Source organism: Nipponia nippon, unplaced genomic scaffold (genome assembly GCF_047370975.1).
Source record: "Nipponia nippon isolate SJK-2023a ecotype South Korea unplaced genomic scaffold, ASM4737097v1 scaffold_3, whole genome shotgun sequence".
NCBI classification, from domain to species: domain Eukaryota; kingdom Metazoa; phylum Chordata; class Aves; order Pelecaniformes; family Threskiornithidae; genus Nipponia; species Nipponia nippon.
In genome coordinates, this window is record NW_028262347.1 from 77,417,525 (window position 1) to 77,440,097 (window position 22,573).

The 22,573-nt window shown below is 40.7% G+C and overlaps 1 protein-coding gene across 3 annotated transcripts in view; it reads left to right on the top strand.

Annotated features, from left to right (window-relative positions):
- The window catches only part of PARVB (parvin beta), a 60,933-nt gene extending 40,266 nt beyond the window's left edge, over positions 1-20,667 (top strand). For all 3 annotated transcript variants that reach the window (XM_087766737.1, XM_087766738.1, XM_009465059.2), the window contains exons 6-13: positions 600-715; positions 6,474-6,532; positions 8,204-8,223; positions 9,864-9,925; positions 11,604-11,672; positions 13,874-13,975; positions 15,552-15,624; positions 20,262-20,667. In XM_087766737.1, coding sequence (XP_087622863.1) covers positions 600-715; positions 6,474-6,532; positions 8,204-8,223; positions 9,864-9,925; positions 11,604-11,672; positions 13,874-13,975; positions 15,552-15,624; positions 20,262-20,338 — 578 coding nt within the window. In that variant the 3' untranslated portion in view covers positions 20,339-20,667. The remainder of the gene's footprint in view (positions 1-599; positions 716-6,473; positions 6,533-8,203; positions 8,224-9,863; positions 9,926-11,603; positions 11,673-13,873; positions 13,976-15,551; positions 15,625-20,261) is intronic.
- The last annotated feature ends 1,906 nt before the right edge of the window (positions 20,668-22,573 follow it).

Genomic DNA, 22,573 nt, shown 5'->3' on the forward strand with positions numbered 1-22,573 from the left:
AATTTGAATCCCTACAGATATGAGAAATGTGTTATTCAAGTACTAGAGGGTGGTCTAATCCTTCGGGCCACCGCAGTGAGAGTAAAAGGATCCTGCACCCTGCATGCAGCTTCTGACAGGCTAAGTAGAAAGTGCCCTCTGTTCAAGCATGGCCTGTTAAAATCCGAAAGTGGGAATGGAGTTTGAGAAGTCTCTTCACCTAGGCAGTGGGTGGCGTTCATGTCTCATAGCCAGGAAAGCTTGTGTTAACAGTTTGGAAGTCTGCTAAAAGCAGAATTCTCCAGTGTTCTCCAGTACAGTGAAAGGCAAGTGATTGAGTCTGCCTGCCTTCATTAACTAGAAAGGGAGCTGAAGTGTTTGGACTCCTAAGTTTGGCATGTAACTTAAAGGGAGGGTTGAATCTAGGTTTTGCTGCCTGTAAAATTATATTGTAGGCCTTGTTAATTTAGGAAAAAGAGGAAGAAGGATAAAAATAAAAAACCACTGTGTTCACCAAAGGCATTTTTCACTGCCTTTTTCCTGCCTTTTTCCCAGAGCTGTTTGTTTAAAATAAGGGCTCAGTGTTCTTTTATTTGCTTCATTTTCCTTGTTTCCTGCAGCAATCCATGGCAAGAATCTGATTTCCATTCTTCACCTTCTGGTAGCTTTGGCAATGCATTTCCGGGCTCCCATTCGACTGCCTGAACATGTGTCTGTACAAGTGGTAGTTGTACGGGTGAGTATGAACTCATAGGAGAAAATGATCAGAACAATCATTGTTTATCACTCTGATTTTGCAGTACTGGGCTGCTCCCATCCGTTGCCCCCCGATCTCTTGTCATTTAGAAAATTCTTGTCCCTAAACTGTTGTTTAGTGAGTCCCGGTCCTGGGAATGCATTTTTGGTCTGCTTAAATGTGATCCTGAGAACATCATATCTTTTGGGACATCATATGTTTGGGACCACCATTTGCTACTGCAATATCAAGCTAAAAATATGTGATGGGATTTTGTATAAGAGAGAGTTGTGTCTGTGATTTCTGGCACTTTAGTAAATGGTTTTTGCCACACATTTTTTGTAGAGAAGCCATTGAAACGCAACCAGCACAGAAAGGAGTTTCAGCACTTAGAATCTCCCTAGTCTGGGAAGCCTGTTACTGATGTTGTTTTTCCCCAATGACTTGTTCTGCAGACTTAGACAAGTTGTTTTCCTTGGCGTGCTAATAGACTTTCATCATTTCTTTCACAGCCTTGTGTTTTTGTTAGCTTTAGGAGAAGAGATCTGACCTGAGGAACCCTGACTTCTTCCCTGTTGCCTTAGATGCTGCTCTAGTTATTCCCTTCTCTGCTTGGTGTTGACCATTTCCTTTCACTCTACAAAGACTCTACTATCAGAGCATACGTACTCTTGTTTTTTTATCTCTCCTTCTGTCCCAACTGAAGCTCCTGTGGCAGTACAGTCCATAGCATGCGAACCCAGCTTTTTTCAACAGCTGTTGAAACACCAGGCAGAGCCGTTCCAGCTGGCAGTCTGATCATGCTGTGACTGTTTGCTGTGGTGCTCAGCGCTGTTGTTGCAAGGCAGGCTCAGCTGCTGGCAGCAGTCTGTGGAAGTGCTTTCTGTACGTGCCATTTACTGTTAGAGCTGTCAGGCTGTAGTAGGTTTCCTTTCAAGAATAAAGAAGATAAAGTGATCTCGGACTCCATTTTGCAAATGTGGATCCCCTTACAAGATGCGATTGCATGGTGGTTGATTAGGCAAGCCTCATTTTGCTTTATATTTAAATAATGGCATTTTCCAGGCTCCCTGCCTGAATGCTCTAGAGGTACAGGGTGTGATGTAAATGAATAATTGATGGATACTCCCTGGCTCACAATAAATGTATGTATTATCTTTAAGAGGTGATTTTGAACTGCTTTCAGGCTGTTGTAGTTCTTTCATTATAAGAATGATGAGTTAGGTATAAAGTAACATGAATGTAAATAGGAGACTAATTTCTTTTTAAATTTCTTTTGACTGTCTTGGAAAGGTAAGGAGGAGAATGTAAATATAAGGTGGTCAACAGTCCTCTGGCACCCTGATGCTAGAAATCTCCATCTGCCCATTACAGTGAAGCGTCTTCTGTAACTGCTAAGTCAGAAAAAAACCTTAGGTAAAGAGGTAAAGCCTCCCTTTCCTTGTCCTTGGTTCAAGCTTCAGGACCCTCCACCTCTGTAGCAGAGGGAAGGCTGTGGAGAAGATGTTTTCACATCTTTTCCTGTTGGAGGGATATAGAGAAGACACCTACTGAGAGCATCTGGTTCACCAGAGTCCCTGCATCTTGAGACTAGACAAGGCTGAGGTGAAGACAGGATGAGATAAAGACTGACGGAAGCTAGGGAAAGAATGAAAGAGAGAAAGAGCAACTCCTGTGTCCCCAGGGGAGTGCCTAAAGGTGTCAGAGCAATGGTACAATGAGAGTTAATTTAAGCTCAAGAGGCTGTAAGCTCTTGCTCTTGGACGTAGAGCCTGGAGTCCTGGAGATGGTTATGGCAACTGCTGGCTGTGAGCCTACCTCAGCTGGCCCCATGCTGGCTTGTTTCAGCCCCCCATCCCACTGCTAGGAAAAGCTTGCAACTCTTCAGCTTTGTTTATTTAAGTGGAAAGCGAGGCGCAGTATAAACTGAAGCATGTTTCTTCTTGAACAATAACTTTTGCCTTGTAGTTTGGTAAATTGAATTTTTGTAGTTCAGCATCCATAATCTAGTCTAAAAATACATGCTGGTTCAGTAACACAGATCTCTCTAAATGGATTTTATTTAGCCTTTGTTATACTAATGACAAACAAGAATGCTAATGAGGTTAGTATTGTTCCTAATCCAAGTAAGACAACTATTATTAAGAAGATTATTATAATATTATAATTATCAATTTATTGTTAAATGATATCTTATTACAGTTCCCAATAATGATTAGGGTTCTGTCAAACTAGTCACAATTAACATAAGATGTCTGCTCTGAGAGGTTTTGGTTTAAATGCCTCTTCTTGCTTGAATATGCATTTAAGGGGATTAATCAACAGTTTGTTAAGTGACTTCTTTTTAAGCTTTGCAGAATTGACCCCGCAGCAAGAAGACCTTGCAAGATGTCGTGGGAGCATTGTGCAAGAACACACCCACACTGAAATTTTCAAAACTAGTTAAATCTCACTTTCATGGGTGACTTCGGCACTTAGAATTATCATAATCAACTTTGTTGAGCCATCCTCACACTGTGCAGATGCACGAGGTGCTTCTTGCCCAGAAGGGCTATGCTTACACTATGAAAATAAGAGAGTCATACTGGTTTAGCAAGTTACTGCTTAGCCAAGTTGTGTGCATTTCCATAGCCCATCCCAGAGCAATGCAGAATACCTTATTAGCTTGTGTATGTGTCGTGGGCTTTTTCTTAGCTAATTTTTAGTGTCCTGCTCTATACAGTGAGATAATAATATGATAGAACTGTGCTACATGGAAAGTATTTCTCAAGATCTCCACAGACTGGTGGTGATTCTGCCTTTCCCATAAATTCTTCCCTTCCTTTAGCATCTTGAGGTGAGAGGTGGAGACTTTCCTAAGGTGCTGTGTTGGGTTTTTTTTAATTAAAAATAGTTAATTTAGAGTCTGAGAAAGATCTGTAGCAGGATCTGTATCTGTCAAACAATACACTATCCTTTTTTGGTCCTGCACTGTATAGTATGCTCAGAAACTCAGAAGCATTTTGGAGACAACTTTCTTCTTTACCTTCCTTGGCAGGAAGACCCTTTACCTATCTATCTGTCTGTCAGTATTACCTAGAACAACTACAAGACTAACCCAGCAGGAAAACACTTTTGTTTGTATTACTTTATAATGGGCGCCATGAAGTAGCCCCTCTCAAGAGCTGAGTTCCTGAAACCTAGTTACTTTCAAACCTTTTTGAAATCAACCTCCAGAGTTGGTTTTCTTAGTGGTTTTTGTGTGAAATAGAAAATTTTGTAACCGTGGCAATACGTGGTTATACATGTCCTAGCAGAGCAAGGGTTTAGGTGGGTCTTCTAGTTAAGATCCTGTTGATTAACTTATAGCTACTCCAAGTGCTGAGTTAAGAGTCTAAGATGGTACGTGTTTTAATACTGGTGTCACTCAGCATGGGCCTGTCTTTCCAGCCCTCCTCAGTGAGGGCAGGGAGGAGAGAAACTTCATGGTTTCAGTGCGTGCTTGCAGTGAGAACTAAAAATCCTGAAATTTTCCTTCCAGCTGACTGTACTGTCTGATATTTGAAATGTAAACTTGCATGATGAAGAAATACCCTAATTCAGGAAAACAAAAACGTTCTCAGAAATAAATGTAAAAATTGTTCTTAAGACTCCCTGTGTTTGTTATTTTTACAGGGCTCAGGAGTTGCCATCTTTTGCGCTTAGCTTTCCTCATCCTCATTTTTAAAATTGCAGCATGTCCCACCTTGGTGCTGCTGGGAGTCCTGAGGAATTTTTACAGTAATTCCTTTGTAGTCTGAGTTGCAGACTGAAAGGTCAGAGGCAAGGCAGGATGAAGAATAAATGTGTCTGGTGGCAGTGGTGCAATGAATCAAAGTTTTATCAAAGAATGACATTTGCTTTTGGATTGCAAGGCCAAGGGACCTAGGCTTGCTGTGCGAGCAGCATGCTCAGCTGCCTCGGAGGGGGCTACACAGAAATGCTGCTGTTTCCACCTGTTGGGGAGGCAGTGTTGGCATCCATACCTCTTTCTTATCAGGGGTTTGGAGGCATTCTTCACTAGTCACCACTTAATGAATTTTTGTTCACAGTTTATAGCGTCTTCTCCCTGGGGTATGTCGTGCCTAGAAGGTCCAGAAACCTGTGTTAATAAAGCAGAGACGTGGTGGGATGGAATAAAGACAACATTGTTTTGTATGCAAGAAAACATTGCCCTGTCAGATGCTTCCTCATTTTTCCATCCATGCTGTCATCCTGGCTTGTTTCACCAAACCTTCTGGCGCTGTTCCTGTGGCTCCCTCGGGGGAGCAGGATGAGATGTATGCGTGATAGGGAAGTGAGGGGCTGTGAAGACATGGCCAGCTGGCGGCATCCAGTGCAGGGCCCAGCTCAGGCATGGAGCTGTAATGCCACAGCGATGGGAGACCACGGCTCCCACCGTGCTTTCAGCCAGACTCCCTGGGTGGTGGCGTGAGAAAGCAATGCTGCCTTCATTTGTCGAGTAGGGAGTGGAAGGGCAGGAGTTCTTCTTACTGGTTTTTAGATTTCAATTTTTATTTCTTAGATTGCTTGTGGGGAAGGATGTGTTTCTCTTTAAAGCTGTTCTCCCTAATAAGTTCTTGTTGGGGGTTCAGCTGATGAAAATGATTGAGATGGCATATGTGTACAGAGCTTGCGCCTGGGGGGGTGGTTTCCCTGCTTACCTGAGCTAGCAGCTTTATTAACCCTGCTGTAAGTCATTCTGACAGACCCAGTTCCTAGATGGCTGCTGAGATGTGAGCTCTTTGTGTCAGCTTTTTAAGCGTAGAGAAGCGAGGAAAGAAATTCCTACATTCAGGCATAAGGCTCTATGCCATAGTTTTAGAAGGGACCCATAGAGATGTTAAGAAAGTTTTTAACTCAGGTAAAAGCACTTCCAGCCTCCGAGAGGCATGTGCCATGTCTCCAAAACTCTGGAGAGGCTCAGAAACATTTCACCCTCACCTGTGTCAGGGTGCCGTGTCTTAACAGAGCTGAGGAAGCTGTTATAAAGCTGTTTTGAAACTGAGTCTCACCGCATGCTAACCCTGTTGGGTAGGAGACTCCTTATTCATTCAGAAAATGATCCCAAGGAGAGAAAACCCAGTAACAGGGAAATACTATTCGTTGAGAAATCACTAGTTGGGCTCTTTATGCTCCCTACGTTTCCTTGGTGGATGTGTTCCTGACAGGCGTGTGGCTGGTGGCCTCAGGAACATGCCTGCTCTAAGGGAGCTGCCCTCATGCCGGGATTGCTTTGCCGGCACACCGGAGCCCTGGCCTGGGGGCAGCCATCCGTGTTATTTCAGCCCCAGACCTCTCCGGAGAGCTAGGCTGCCAATTTTGTCAAATTGTTGGTTGACACCATGACATGAATGAGTGCCCTTGGGGAATTTAAGATGGGGCTGACAAACTCTCTCTAATTTGTCTTCCAGGCACTATGTTGACTCTGGTCTCAGGAGGAGAATTCCTAGCGAGTTTGGCTGCAAATATATATGTATATATATATATATATACACACACACACACACACACACATTTCCCAAACATCCATTTGGCTGTCAGCCTCATAAATGCCACTGTTCTGGGAGTGAGCCCTCCTGTGTCAGCTGTTTTACCTCTACCTCTACAAAACTTAGCGAGCACGCTTTATCCAGCTTTCTCCTCTGGGATTCTGAAAGATGCTGAATGCTGCAGAGCCCCTAATAAGCTTCTCGTTCACTAATGCCGTCTCAGTTTCTAACTCCATCTTCCTTTCCAGAAACGCGAAGGCCTCCTTCAGACCACTCATGTTACAGAAGAGCTGACAACTACAACAGAGTAAGCACAAAACACTTTAGCTTCGGAGTGTGTCTGTGGTGCATGATGTGATTACAAAGATGAAACAGAGACTTAATCTTCCCCTGACCCCTGCTAAATTAACACATTCCCTTAATGGGGTGCTTTTTTAACTATATAGAAATAACTTGGTCTCTGGAAATATGTTACAAAGGAGAAAAGTGTCTTCTTGACATTGTTGTGTTACAGAAGCTTTTAACTGAATAGTTCATTGAAAGTGACCTTTGTGGGCCCTTTTTTCTCTTTCCCTGCCTTCTGGAGGTACCCATATATAACTAATTTCTGCCCAGTGCTGTTGTCTCTCTCAAGTGAAGGGGCCAGTGTAGATATTTTGGGGAAGAATTAGTTCGACAAAAGCCAATTCTTTGAAACACCTCTCAAAACTGAAGTGATACCCTGTTAAAATTGTAAGGAGAGATGATCTCTGTTTTCAATAGTACCTCAGGACTAGAGCTCAGCAAAAATAAATAAATAAACCTCTTCCCTCTCCAGTTTTTGCAACGGATTACTTTGCTTTATGTTTTTACAGTCCTTTTCATAAGGAGAAGGCTGGACATGCACTTTGGCTGCAAGTAAAAGCTGAGTTTTTCTTTTACATGGCCTGAAGGCAACTCTTCTAAGGGGGGCTTACATGAGCCCTCCTTCAGTTTATCAGTGTATTGGCTCCCTGTAGAGTTGGCTCAGCTTCCCATGACTTTGAAGATAAATGAAGTACCATGTGGCTAGCTCAGTGGGGAAGATCTTTCAGATGGAAACGCTCAAAAATGAGATCATAACATCTCTGTGTGGACATTAAAGATCTCATAGTGTTTTTTGTAGGATCAGAGCTCTGTCTCAGATTTGTGGGCCAAAATTCCTCCCCTCACTCCTATGCTCTTGAACAATGTAGTTAGCTTGTTCTCTCCTTCAGATGTGGTTTGTAAGATGCCATCTGCGGGAGTGGGGTTTAGACTTTTTGTAGCAAGAAAGATGTTTACAGATTTGCATGTGTGTTTATACATGTATTTTATTAAGTTATTTAATATTACACAATATTAAGAGGATTACTGTTTAATGTGTTGCATACCCAGATATAAGTGTAGTTATGGAAAATGCAATGATCATCAGAATCCAACATTCATTGAATACTTTCGAATTCCTCTGTGCAAATCAGGGCCTGATTCTCAGCTGATAAACATCTGCATATGTCTGGTGATGTCACTGGCTGTGTATATAATTCATATGTGGCAGTTTTATTTACATAATATCCAGATATGATATATGTTTTCTTTCTTCAGAGAAAACCGATTAAAGTGAGATAGATAGCCTTGCTCCTTCTGAGCTGTGTGGTGTAGCGCCTGATGACTATATTTGTGGAAACTGTACACAGAAGTACACAGAAGTTCATTCACTCTTCATCGTAAAAATAGTTATGCATAAGAAATCATAATTATGTGTAAAACAGAGTTATGCTTTTCCATTAATTTCAAATGTATCTCCCTGACATCACTGCAGCACGTTGGGTCTGGTCTGTGACATGCTCAGCCTCCTGACTTGGTAGGAGCGGTTAGCCCTCGGCATCTTGCAGGAAAAGCCCGTTAAGCCCATGGTCTTATCTTTTCAAAGTGATTATTCATGAACTAACCCAATATTTTTGAATGCTCTGACTTGCAGGATGATGATGGGGAGATTTGGTAAGTAACAAAGTTGACTCTGAAATTTTTTTTTATTTATGTCAGGCACAGAAATCTTGTCTGTTTCCCTTCAGCAGATCAAGACAATGGATTGAGCAATTCTGCAGGGTTGGAGTGTATTGCGGGGGCAGGTTTTGTTACTCCAGACAGATGTGGAGCATAATGGGTAGAACCAGATCATTCAGTATACTGCTTGTGCTCCTTAGACTAGTCTCTTGATTTATTTTCATTTGTAAGTAATGAATAGCAAAAATGCTGCACAGAGCAATATTTCCTAGTACTGTTGTTAGTGGCTTTCAAGTAAAAATCTTTGCAATCCCCAGCAATAAGAGTTACACCTTCTTCATAATGTGACCATTTAATTTATATATAAATGAATACATGAAAATTACTGAATCAAGTGTATGGTACGAGGTTTAAGAAAGCCCTGTTTACCTGTCCACTTTCAGCGACCAGTCAGCCTTCTCTAATACGTTTGCATGGAGTATCTTATCTCCTCCATGGTCACTATATTTTAGAATTTAGACCTTACCAAGTGTAGATCTGGTCTTCTAAACAAAAAACAATTTTTTTCGTGTTGCTGCCGAGAGACTTCTCTTTTTGCATTTAGATTTGTTAGTGACATTAAGTCACCACTTCTCACCGAAGAGATGTGTGCTCCTGTAAAGGATTGTGTGTGATGCAAAACAAGTCATTTAGTTTCTCTATTCCCCAGTTATAATACGTGAACACTACCACACTACCATTTCCCCTCTTGCAGAGTATCTACATTAATAATCAATAAGGTACTTGGAGAATAAGTAATGTCAGGGGGCTATAGAGGCTAAATAACATATCTTCAGATTTTAACAGCTTAAAACACGCACACTTTTCCAGCATTTTTTTTCTTTTTAAATGCAACTGCAATTGGTTAGATTTCTAATTTTTTCTTGTTTTACCTGATGATGAAAGTTGTCATCCAAAAAACTCAGTGCTTGGAAAATTTCAGTCAGCCCAAAGCTGCCACAATGTGAAATGTTGCACTAATATAGTCAATTTAGTAGATTTTAGATTGGATTAGATATTGTTATACAATACTTTGAAGGTCTAAACATAATTTAAATCTTCATACTGTTTGTAAGCTTTGCTCTTCATACACTGCTGAATCAGATTTCGTTCGTGTTCAGTTTTAAGCTTTACTGAAATCAAGGGTACTACCAGTAACTTTAAATTAACCAAATTAATATCCGATTTTGACACTGAGCAGTGGATATGCAACCATAGCTGTCACTGTAGCTGTAGTGCACCAAAACCAGGTGATGTTTCAGTGGCTCATTGTTTAAGTTAGGGTTGGGGCATAGTCAAAATTTGTGTTTTATTTTCATTTTTTCGTCCACTTACATATTTTGTGTACCAACTACGAATGGCAGAAAAGGTAAATCAGTGAATAATACGTTTGTTTTCAGTTACCTCTAAAATGCCCAGGGGAGTTCACTCTGGCATTTAGTTAGACACCAAAATAGGGTGATAACTTTTAGCTTGAGTGTCTCTAACATGGCTTTCTGAGAAAGACCTTTAAGCTTGGGACACATAGCCTGCTTCCCATACTTGGCTGTTGGAGGTGTATTGATTTTTTTTTTTTTTTTCCCCCCTAAAACCAGAGCGCGATGCCTTTGACACACTTTTTGATCATGCACCAGACAAACTCAGTGTAGTCAAAAAGGTAAGAAATAAAATTCAAGTTTTATTTTTTACATTGCTTTTTTTCTTATGCTTTTGGAAAGATATCCAGAAAGATCTGGAAAATAGCAGAAGAGGATTCTGAAATAGTGAGAAGGGTGTTTATCCCCCAAAGATCAAAGCCAAGTGATACCTGGATTCTTTGGCTTCGGTGAGGCTTGTCTCATTACTCTGGTTTATTGGCCAAGGCTTTTCTAGGTAGCGCTGCTAGATTCAATCAAAATGATACAGGTTAGAAAAAGCTACTCTGCAAAGTGTTCGCAGTGGGACAGATCATTCTGACTGGACAGTTGTACGTGCTTTTATATCCCAGGTGCTGTCCTCCAGCGAGGAGGGGCTGGGCTGTAGGCTAGTGAGTGGCTGTCAATGGTGACCCCTTCACTAGGCTCAACAGCAGCCAGAGTCGTGCATGTGTCTTCAGCCTCAGTCTCCCCAAGAAGCACTTGCTGTTTGGTTTTCAGCTTGTTTTTATACTAAAGATGATCTTCCACAACCGGAAGATATTTTCCATAGTACCCTGAAATGTGATTCACCCATAAATGGGTTTGCTAAAAATAAAGCTTTTGCAGAAAAGTTGCTTTTGTCCCAGGGCTCTCCTACTTAACACTAATTCATGTGGTCCTCTCCTCCCAGGCTGAGCATCATCGCGAAGCACACGTAGCCAGACATATTCTTGACATGGCTCTTTGTGCTAGGCAGAGTGGAGGGGTACAGTAGCTGCTGATCTCTGCCAGCTCTTGTTAGTTGTAGAGAACACATGGAAGAGACTCCATGTTGTTCCATCAGCTATTTCCAACATGGCTGTTAAGCTATTTATTAGAACAGTAGTATGCAAAGATCAGTCTTTTAATTTGTCCCTTCGTATGAAACAGAGGATGTACGCATTTAAAATAATGCTTTGAAGTCTCTGAAAGATTTTATCTTCCCAGTCTGAAATGTATTCTAGAAGAGTGTTATCAAAGTTGATAGAGAATCAAGTTAACTCTATCAGTGCAATAAAAGTGTTGACACCCTGTGTCCCTTTTGGAAGTGGTGTAAGCAGGCTGGCAGATCTCTGTGCTTCAATACATTAGCACGTATCTGGCTCATAGTAGCAGGATCTCACATGTCTGCTTCCTGTGGGAATAGAAATACCAAACTTGGGTTACATCCTGACTGTAATTTTCTAATTGATATGCACACATCACTCCAGGAACAGAGGTGTGTGTGGAACAGTGCACTGTTGGCATCTTCTCCTGGGAGTCTTAAATCAGTGCTGCTGATGCCTTGCTCCCAGGCAGTGGATCTTCTCCAAGAACCTGAAGAGATTAGTTTGGACAGTAAATGCACCTACTGCTTGCTTCATCTTCACAAAGAACCTACAAAAGAACCAGTGTCATCGCAGCTTTTTCCCGTGACACTAAAGTATGCTTTATGTGCTAGGAAAAATAACTAGTGAGCTGTATGTAATAGCACCATCTGGTGACTTCTGGCAGATGGTGCAACAAAAATGACTATACGACTGAGTTGTTTTCAGTTTTATGTACTTATTTATGCAACAGCAAATAGCACACATGCATATTTATTATGCTTAAAAAATGTCTTAAAAGATACGTTAACCCTTTCACATAGGCACTGAGTGTAGTGTCTAATATCACTGGTTCTGGTGTTTTCTTTTATAGTCTCTGATCACCTTTGTGAACAAACACTTGAATAAACTGAATTTGGAAGTAACGGAGTTAGAAACCCAGGTAGGATACTTTGTCTTTTTGTATGTAATCTAACTGTAAATTGCAAATCTAGGCCCTCGCTCCATAAAACCTTGTTGTGGAACTGTTTATCTTTGGGCATGTTAATTTATGGGATCAGGGCTCTGTCTTTTAAGTAGGAATGACATTCACTGATGGTTGCTTCCTTTACTGATGTTTACACATACTTCATATTGCTGTTAATTTGTATTATAAGGTGAAACTCTTGGGTATTTAATAGCGTCATATTAATGACTGTAGAATATGGATGGCTGGATTTCAGGGCAGCTTTTCTTTCGGATCAGAAAGTGGAGTGCTGCAAAGCAGTTGCTGTAGTTATGGGTGGATGGTGGGTTGTGTCTTTTCTAGCTGTGAGGGTTCATGATGAACAGGTATAAGCTCGGGGCTCTCGGGATGTGTGGACTGCAGTGTGCAGTTCATCCTAGAGATATCACTTTGATCACATCAAAGTGGGACTGGAAACAATTTTGCTGCTGCAGCAAAGGCCTTCATATGCTCCTCTTTACCTTGCTATCTTGTGAGCACATGCACTGTGCTTGCTTCTCAGCAGTGTGGATTAATGACTTGGAGCTCCTGCACTGCAGTAGCTTGACTGCTAGTGGTATCCAGGTTAGTTTGTTTAAAGCTAGTGGAGGTGACAACCACCACTGTCTGCTCTGAGGAGTTCTCTCTCTCTAGCACAGAACTGGGTACCGAGTATGCTTGGAAAGCTTAAGTGTGAATTTCAATGTCAGCAGGGTAGTTCTCACTTTACAGATAAAATTAAGGAAATTTCAGGCATGGGCTTGGCTAAGCAGGGGCAGATATTCTTTCTAGAGTTCACTGAACTGTGAAGAGACGGTTATCTTATTGTCCTGGCAAAAAAAATAAGCACAGCATCTAGAGAATTATACCAGGAGTATAGGTAATTGGTTTAAGCCTGGCTTAGTTTAATACCAGTCATTCACTGTTATTTTATAGCTTTGCTGAAATAAATAGGTGGCTGTATATGGTCTATCACAAGAAATTGTTGCTTCATGCTGCGGAAGTACCAACAATTTATTTTTGAAAAGGTTAGAGGATGTCACATATGCTATATCAGGATCACAGGTGAGAAGTCTGTTAGAAATACATAACATTACCCACCTTAACCAGTAAGTAGTCATCCTGTCTGGTAGGAATACTGAATAGTATTGCTGACAGTATTTAGTATATTATTTAGTATTTACTGAAACTGTAAACAATCTATTTTGACTTGGAAAAATTACTTCTTTTGTGAAGTTAAACTTCCTGCCTGTGACAGGGGAGACTTAATTTCAAGTTCTGATTAAGGGCAGAGATTTGAATGTCCAACACACATGACTTAACAGGGATTGTGGTTGAAACTGCTAGGTACTGTAGTAGTAGGACTGGGAGTATATAATGTGCAAACATGTTTCCCAGGAAGTCTTTTTTTTTTAAATTGAAAAAGCTTTGTTAAATACTGTAGTGAAGTTGGCAAGATTCCTCAAGCAAATAAAATGAACGTGAAGAAAAGCAAGAACAGACATACATACTCTAACCTCACCCCGAAGTATTCAGTAGCCTAGTAAGTAGGTAACTGGCTGGAGATAAAGATCTTGTTTTCAGACCCTGCCTATTCAGACCAAATACTCTGCACAACTAAGGAGTACAAATTGTAGATAACTCGCAGGTGAATTGCTTTTAATTTCTTCTGCTTAGAGCTATTTACTGTATGTAAGTAATTTAAATAGTCATTGGCACATGATCTTGCACAGGTTAATGCTATATCAATAGCTGATGGGCTTCCTTGTTTTGCTCAGGAAATGAGAGTGGGGGAAATAATGCTACCAGATGTAGGGAGAAAGCCTTGTATCCTGTGGTTTCTTTCTTTCCTTTAGAGAACTGACAAGAAAGCAGCTATATCAACAGTCTCTTAAGAAAAGACTGATTTAGCCTGCTCAGCTGCACTGGCGATAGCAAAGGTACAGGTGAATCCAGGGAGCAGATGAAACAAAGCCCTAAATGCTTGTTACACTTGCTGTCAATTCCTTGCTATGCCTGAAAGAAGCAGTCTCTGACTCCTGAGTGGTAGAAATCCAAGTACATAATTTGGGCCCAGCATACTTTGTTCTGCTTGTTTATGAATGCTTATTTGAAAACAGATGCTTTCACCTAGGAATGTCATCAGCATTTCTATTTAGTTTGCAGATGGTGTTTACCTGGTTTTGCTCATGGGTCTCCTTGAAGACTATTTTGTTCCACTTCACAACTTCTACTTAACACCTGAAAGTTTTGATCAAAAGGTGGGTAGAAACTCCAGGTTATATACTTTTTGCTTTGTTACCACGTGGTATTTTTCAGTCGTTGTGTCCTTTCTCTTTGTGCCCAGTAAATCAGAACCTGGTATATTCTTCTCTTCAGGAGCTGTAGCAAAGATGCACTGGCTGTGACAGCACCTGTTCAGTTATGATTTTGTTGTTTAATGGTTTAAATTCATAAAGATTATCCAGTATTCCTGAAGTAATGTTGTGGTTTTGTGTGGAGATTCTGCCTTGAGGAAAGGGGATTTGTAAGTCAAAGGAGGAGAGGTAGACTCTGTGTTTTTGGGAAAGTAAAAAAAATATTTTCATCTTGAAAGTGATTGGTTTTGTTGCAATGAATGAGGAGGAGCTGTAGCAGGTAAAAAGAGATTAATAAAATCCTGACCAATAAGCGCCAGTGAAAGGGGTCTTTCTTCCTTGTTGAAGGGGAGCTTTGTATGCAACTCCCTGATTTTCAAGATGAGTAGCTTTAATTAAATCTCTTCCCCTTGCTGTGTATCTCCAGAGCTGTCATTTGCAGTAACAAAAATGCACAGAATTCATAATCCATATTACCTTGCTTAAATTTCGGTAAGTGTGGACAAGAAAGCTGCTATGCAGATCTGTCTAAACCATAATGTTAACTTCTCAAAGGAGAGATTAAAAGAAGAAACCCACTTTCTTGCATTTTTCCTTTTTGTCCATTTTCTTTCCTCTGACTTTATGTTCATGTATAATCCTTGGTGGTTTGTTCAGAAAGCTCTTTCTGTATAGTTGTGCCTAACTTGTGGGTTTTTTTTGTTCGCTGCACAGTCTGTCTAGGATCTGCCACCACAAAGCATTTTTTGAAGTATTTGCTTCATTAGAGAAACTTAATTTGACTTTTATCTCTGTTTTCAAGTAGAGGAGGCCAAAGCACCAAGAGACTAAGGGATTAGAACAAGGTCATGCAACAAGCAGCCTGGCTCCTTGATGATGCAATGTTGATGTTGCTTGATATGCAGTTGATAATAATGCAGAAAAGACTAATGTTGTTTGAAACTAATTCCATTTAGTGTCCTTATTTCTTCTTTCTTACACACCCATATGTACTTTCTCATCTCTGTTCAGTTATGCCACTTCTGTTACATTCCTTGTTGCCTGGATGGTGAGTGATGTCTTGCCTTGTAGTTGGAAATGTTGATCTTGGGTACAGGCAGGAAGAATTCAAGAAAATGCATCTCTGTTGTAGTTGTTACTGGGAGCTCTCTGGCCTCTGCCATAGAGACTGAGATCGGGGTTTAATGGAGTTTCCTGGTTCATGTGGTACTCGGTCACATTTTTACACTTGAAATTTGGAAATATTAAATTACTTTGTATCAAAAAGTGAATATTTGCCCTATAATGATACAAGCTTTCATTTCTTATTCCCTCATATGTACTTTCTGCCATGCTTAAGTATGTAAATGTTTACTATTGATTTAAATAGAATTATCATTCTCTGTGTCAAGTACAGAGAGACTAAAGCATTCTTAAATTTTATTAAAGTTCTTTTAATGCATGTATAACTTTGAGATTCTAAACGCTTTACCTCTTTCAGGTCCATAATGTTTCCTTTGCTTTTGAGCTGATGCAAGATGGAGGACTGAAGAAACCAAAAGCTCGTCCTGAAGGTATGGACATGCCGTGTGGCTTTAAGCTGTATATAAAGACATAATAGCAGGTGCATTTCAGGTGCAACTCCATTCAAAGACAGTAGCAGTAGTACCAAAAAGTGGAGCTGTAAATGCGCCCCTTGACAGTTTTCCAAAGAATTCATTGTCAGTGTCTGGGGTATATCCTTACCTGTGTTTCTTGTCTGGAATAGATTCACTGAGATGTACAAGTCTAGCTTTAGTGAATGATCCAAGAGCTGTTCAGTGCTGTATTATAAATTCAGCTGATATTCTCAATAACAATCCAAGCAGGAAGCTTTTCATGGTCTAATTCTCATAATTCTTGCAGTTAGCACTAGTTTGGACTCTTGTGATCAGATCTCGGTGACAGATAACTGAAAGGCTTTTGATTTTTTTTAGGAGAACTGGTAACAAACTCTCTTCTTGATTTATGTGGACTTGGGAGTCAGAACTGAAAAGTGCTAAAAAAAAATTAGTTTTTCCTTTAAAGTCTCTGAACCTTGAAATTAATTAATGATGAGGTCTGCATTGTTGCTTGCGCTAGGGATAAAAAGAGGCACTAAAACTTTGACTGCTAAACGAGCAATTTTTATTCCCGATGTTACAAACTACATATGTGTTAGAGGCTTCCGCAGAAGAAAGAGAAAAATGAGGAGCTCCCAAGAAGTGTTCTGTCTGACTTAAAATGAGACCAAGTGGTGATAGTAAATAGACTAACAAATAGTGGAGTTGGCTATAGTGGGGAAAAAAAGGCAAAAGACAATATCAAATGCATATGTATCCTGTCAGTGCTGTTCTTTTAAATTTGGGGATGAAAAACGCTCCTGAAGAATTCAGTGAAACAAGACGCTGACTTGGGAAAGTAGAGGAGTGTTCTGAGTATTGGAGCTGAGTCAGTGGGTATATGAGGAGGACAAGGAAACTGGAGAAATATGAATGCACAATCGGGAATGGCAGGTTTTTGAGTGGAAGCGTTAAAGAGATTGCAGTAGGAGACCAGGTAAGCTAGATAAGCCTGTTTCAAGAGAGGAAATCTTAAAACCTGGGAGAAGACTTTTCTCTAGTTGAAAGCTTATCCTTTTTCTTTTGTTTTGTTTTCATCGGTTGATCTAACAGAGGAGATTGCCTTCCCATAAGGCTATCTTATATCCCTACACTGTCATGACTGGTAGAACACTATAGCAGCTCTTTTGTTTGCTCCAGACAAGGTGTGTAGATTCAGTAAGCAGCAGAATATGTTTAAGTGGTCTGCTGATTGAAAATTTAATTATTAATAGAAGTTAGAGAGCCAAATTAGCTCATAGGACAATTCCTTTTTGCTGCTGCAGGATGTACAGTCTCTTGCGTGTATTCCTTCCTCTTCTGTGTGTGTACCCATTCCCGGCAGCAGTAGTTCACAGCTATAGGAGTGAGTGTGCTCACGTGGTGTCTGTGTGGCTGCAATTGCCTGTAAAACTGATGCTCTTGAAAAGCTGCTCCTGTGAAGGGGACGGTAACATCTTCTCACCGTAGTTTCACTGAATCCTCTGTAGGATCTTGACAGTCGATACAGTCATTTAATACGTGTTTCTTAGAACAAGAATTCATTTTGTCATAGACTCTGATGCTCTGCAAAAAGTTTTCTGTATAGTATACTCTGTTAATACCATGCTGATCTATTGTTCATTCCCATATAGGCTAGAAAACCTGTTAGGTGAATCCATGTCCTTTAGCGTGAATTGGGTAGTAAATGCCTCTTGAATTAGTCGTAGGATTTTCACGTAGAATGTTGTCTAGAGCAGAACATCACAATTTTTATTTCTATAGCCTGTGCTTTCTGCGGTTCTTGCAGGAAATAGGTCTTGTTTAATATTTTAGTGTGTCTTTGTACAGGTGATAAACAAAAATAGGAGCATACAGGACAGCTCCTCTTCTCTGTTCTTCCAGCCCAATTCAGTAGATTGAGCCAGCAGCAGAAATTGATGCGGAGTTCTTGCAGCAAAAGTATCATGTAGTGGATTAATTAATTAGCCTCTAACAGGGTTGTTATGGAGTGTGAAAGTTTTAAATTAATGGAATATTTTAAACTATTTCGATGGTTTATGGCCACTTTCAGTTAGCATTTTATTAGTTGTTGTTGGTAATGTAATGACTGCGCATGCGTCATCTTAAAATAAGAAATGGGAGGCTGAGAATATGCTTATCCCTGGGAATGCCTGTTAGACGCTAATCAATAAGGAACACTGTAATCGCCCACACAGGGAGGATGCATCTCACACTACTGTACTCTTTAAAGAAGGAAACAAAGGCATAACAAGGTCTGAAAGTAAGGAAAATGTCAAACTAGAATTACAGTATAACTTTTGCAACTGTGAAGATAATTAACAATCAGTCTGAATTGTCAAGGGATGGAGGTGGAATTTCCACCACTGGAAGATTTAAAAAGAAAAAAGAAAACAAAAAAACACGCACTGTTAAGCTTATTTTTTTTAATTGAACCACAGCTTGGGCAGTAAGCTCAATACAGGATTTCCAAGGTAAAGTTGTGTGTTGTACATGAGATCAGACTACATGACCACAATAGTTTCTTATGACCCTAAATTTACATGCCGTTACACTGCCAAATAAAAGAGCTGGATCCATTCCTTCTTTTAGTGATGGGGCCTCCCATACCTCTCATTCCTCAGGGTAATCACTCGGGGTGATCAGCAGCAGGTACCCAGCTCAGATTGCTGTTGGAGATTGGTAGGAGTCAGCCTTAAATGCCTCCATGAGGGCAGATGGACGGTGCCTGCCCAGCCCGGTGCTGCAGATCTGAACCCCCTTCCAGCTCCTGCTTGTGCTCTTTCTGGTGCCCTTAGCTCTGGCTCTGGCACTTCGTTGCCTCTTACTGGCAGCTGCTCTCTCCTTGGGACGTGCCCTAGTTTCCTAACTGTCCTTCTAGCTTCCAGCAATGTTTCTGCTCTACCCTCTAGATTTCTGTCTCTCTCCACTGGCACCTTGATCTTGGTTTATAGCATAGGCAGTTCCTGCCTCTGAACTGATGTCAGCCAGAGGCCGGAACTGAACCCTGCAAGACTTGATCGCACTGCTTCACGCCGTGGCAGCTGAGATGGAGGTTACAGTGGCTCAGGAAGAAGACCCATCTTGCTTTCAGTGGAAGGCTGAAGATGGGTGGCATGGGGAGAAGAAAACCATTTGGGCGGAATGGGGCAAATACACTAAAAATCTCTGACCACTACAGAGCTGACTGTTTGGGCCAGTTTTTTTGGCATTTTCATAGTGCCAGCACTATTTTGTTTAATTGTTTAGCAAGCAAAATTGGCTGCCAGCATCAGTGGGTCAAATCTGCTGGTAGTTGTCTCTTCTGCAGTTATTTGCCTTAATTTCCCAGCTTTAGAAATGCATGGCTGTTTCAAAGTGTTGTTTCCTATGGCTAAATTTACATTTTAAATCCATCTCTGAGGGAACTGGGTCTTGGTGCAGAGGAACCAATGCTGGTTCTGGGTGTTACCTTACTGAGAATGCTATGGTAGTAAGCAACTTTCTGTAATACCTGGAAAACTTAAACATATTTCAGTTATCCAGGTAAGACATCTCTTTTTTCAGGGTGCATTACTTCACAGAAGCTAGGACCTTTCCTTTCTTTGGGGCAGCAGAAGATTCTTTTGCAAATGAAAAATACAAAACCGTAATTGAAATATGTAAAATAACACACGAAAGAGGTAGAAAGAAAAGTTTGAGAGGTTACTGAAAATACCAGATGAAGTGTGGGGGTTAGAGTGTTATCGAGTATGGGGTGGGAGGGAAGGGTGGAGAGGTCCTGGCAATGATTCTTCAAAGCAGGCAGTAGGTGTTTCCCCTGGACCTCACATTAATTGTACTCAGTCTGTTCACTGTTTGCTGCCTTACTAGTTCTTTGAATGATTTTTTTTAATTATCTGGTCTTCCTTACTTCTACTTCCATATATGTTGTTTACTGTGTATTTTTTACTTCCTCCTTCTCCTTTCTTAAGTATTGTATCGAACCTTTCTTTCCTTCAGCCTTCTGCGCTGTGCCTCCCCCCCATAGATCCTGGATTACATCTGTGGTATTTCCTGGCATTTTATTATAGTAGGAGGTTGGGATGTGCTACCAGAAAAGCTTTTTGTTGAGAACTGTTCCAGACCTGTTCCCTGGCCTAGCATGGTGAGAAGGGATATTAGATAACAGAAAACTTTGAGTCTGCTAAGAGAATTCAGGCTTTATTTATTCATGGACTGTATCATTGCAGAGTTGTGGATGTATGAGGTTCAGTATCAGTATATGATGTGCGTGGCTACTTGTTTGCTGCTTCTGTGGCCAGTGAAGTCATTGGTAGTATTTCCCAAAGCCTTTATCCCAGGTCTCAGACAGAAGTAGACTTTCTCTGTAACCAGTTGTAGATGAGGAAGGGAATTATATTTCTTCCATTTCCCAGAGAAGTTAGCTGTGGCTGTATTATTGTGAAGGTGTTTTGAAGTGCATCATGTGGGACGTTTAAAAAGCTTGACTTGAGGAGATCTGTTTTTTGTTGCTAATCCCCCTGGCTCAGAGATGTGGGGACTTTTGTTCCTTTGAGGACAAACGAGGGACAACAAAAAGCAAATTAAGGATTTCTCCTTTTCTTCCACAGATGTTGTCAACTTGGATCTGAAGTCTACGCTCAGGGTTCTGTACAACCTGTTCACAAAGTACAAGAACGTTGAATGATCTTGGAAGCTGCTGAGGTCTTCATCCTTCCAACCTCCTTAGGCAGAAATTACAATAAACACACCCTCTGCACGCTCCCTTTGTGCCTTATGCTATACTTCATGCATTCTTTCTACAGTTGATGTGGTCTCTCTGTAGCTGTTTGTATGAAAATCCCACTGAAAATAATGCATGTGTATTCTCTAGTCACTTGAAAATGTGTAGATATTTCACACTTTTACCAGAACATACTGTTGAGTCTGTTGTTTGTTATCATCAATAAGTGTTCTTTTGATAAAGGAAATATACCACTAACTAATAAGCAGGGAAAACATGAGACCTTCTTCATGGCTGGAGACTCCTTGATTCTATAATAGACTTTCTTTTGTGTATACCTTGGTTGCCACTGGCATTTCATGATTTACCAGAGGCTTACATGTTAGCAATAGGAAATCAGCATTGGAATTTATTTAGAAGCTGAGCCTTTTCTGTTAAATAAGGTTTTTTACATTCTATTGGGTGGGTGAGACCGAGGGGAATTACAGGCACTACCTGAAGCTAATGGCAAAAGCTTCAGTTTTTGTGTTAACCTCATGCTACTCAGTGTTATTTCCATTCAGTGTTTACACAGAACAAGTCTTGCAATGGGATGACCAGCTAATCTTTTGATGTCTATTTTTTATTTCATCTCCTTTCTAGGATAAATTTGGTTGCTAGAGCCACTGTCATCCGTTAAGCATGCATCTTCAATCAGGTCAGTCAGGAGCTGGTCAAATAGGTGCAGGATGGATTAATGCATTTTGCCTCCAGTCCTTTCTGAAAATACATGGGGAATAACAAGCTTGGTAGTTTAAAGGCTGACTCTTCATTTCACGTAGCTGAGTTAAAGGGTCAGATTCGTTCCTGTTGGAGTTACTGGCAGCTATGCAGTTCTGGGGGTCAGACTTTTACAAACAGAGTTTTATGTATTTTCTTTCCTAATGAGTAAAACTGAATTCCTGTATAAATAAGAGCTTGCCTTTACTTGTGGATTGTGCTGGGCTATGCAAGACATGGTATACATAGTGCAAGCCAATGGTTAGCACTCAAATGTGAAGCTCTTCAGTGATCAGTTATGCTTTAAACTAATTTCATCGAGTTGTCCTGTGGCATCCCCAGAAATACTCTGCTAGGCTCTGGCCTAGTCCTGTAGTCTTTTAAGCTGTTAAGGATTTTAGTGGGAATCTGTTTTTAAAAAAAGAAAATTGCTAGATTTATCTGGTAGAGTCTAGTTACCTTGTAGTACTTAACAGGTTTTGTCTGTGGAGCTGTTGCTGGCTGGTGATGCGCAGGTGTAGCAGTGTGTACAAGGAGGCTGTGCTGGAACATGAGCCGTAGATTTTTGAGGTGAGCTGTGCAAAGGAAATGGGAATGTAATTTGCAGAGTAAATTATTTGTGGAATATGCATATAATATCACTCCTTTCCTTGGAGTGCATAGGGGAGAGATTTGACTACTGCTTTTACGTATCACAGCAGCAGCTTTTCTTTTATGGGCAGCCATGATTTTGTGCAAAACATTAGGCTGAGTGCCCCAAAGAGGAAGCAGGTGGCATTGCTCTGCTCCATGGGCTCGCTTGAGTCCTGTTGTAAGTAGGCATCTTTTTTCCCTTAAAGTGGATTTCTTATGCCAAACTTTATTTACCTTTCTGAGTTCAAGAGGACACTTGCTATTTGAATGGTATAATTTTACAATTGGGATTTTCTCCTTCCTTCACTAAACATTTTTTTTCATCTCAGAGGGAAAGAAATGGATTTCTGCTTCTTTGTTTCATATTTTTGGGTTCTGAGTTCTAGTATTTGATTTATTTGGGTCACCTTCTCTCATACCTCCAAAACAAAGATGGAAGGAAATTGACCTTTCTTTCCATTAAAAATTCAGATCTCATCTACCCTCTGAGGTTCTGTGGGGAGCCATTGCTTGTCTGTACTTTAGGAGGGAGCTGACCTCTCGCTGTTTATACAGAGCCTAGTACAATTGGACTTGAATTTCAGATGGGGCCACTAGACTCTACCATGACGCTAGCAATTATTACAGAGGAGACTTGCAGAGGCACTAAGGCCTGGTGGGTCAGCTCTCCCGGCAAGTTAATGAAATTGGTCTAACTTTCGTGCTGTGAAATAGGGGTATCATGAGGCTGGAAGGTGATTGAACTGAAAGGTCTCTCAAACTTTTAGTTTAATGCAGTGTTATTTGTGGGAAACAAGTCTGTTAAAG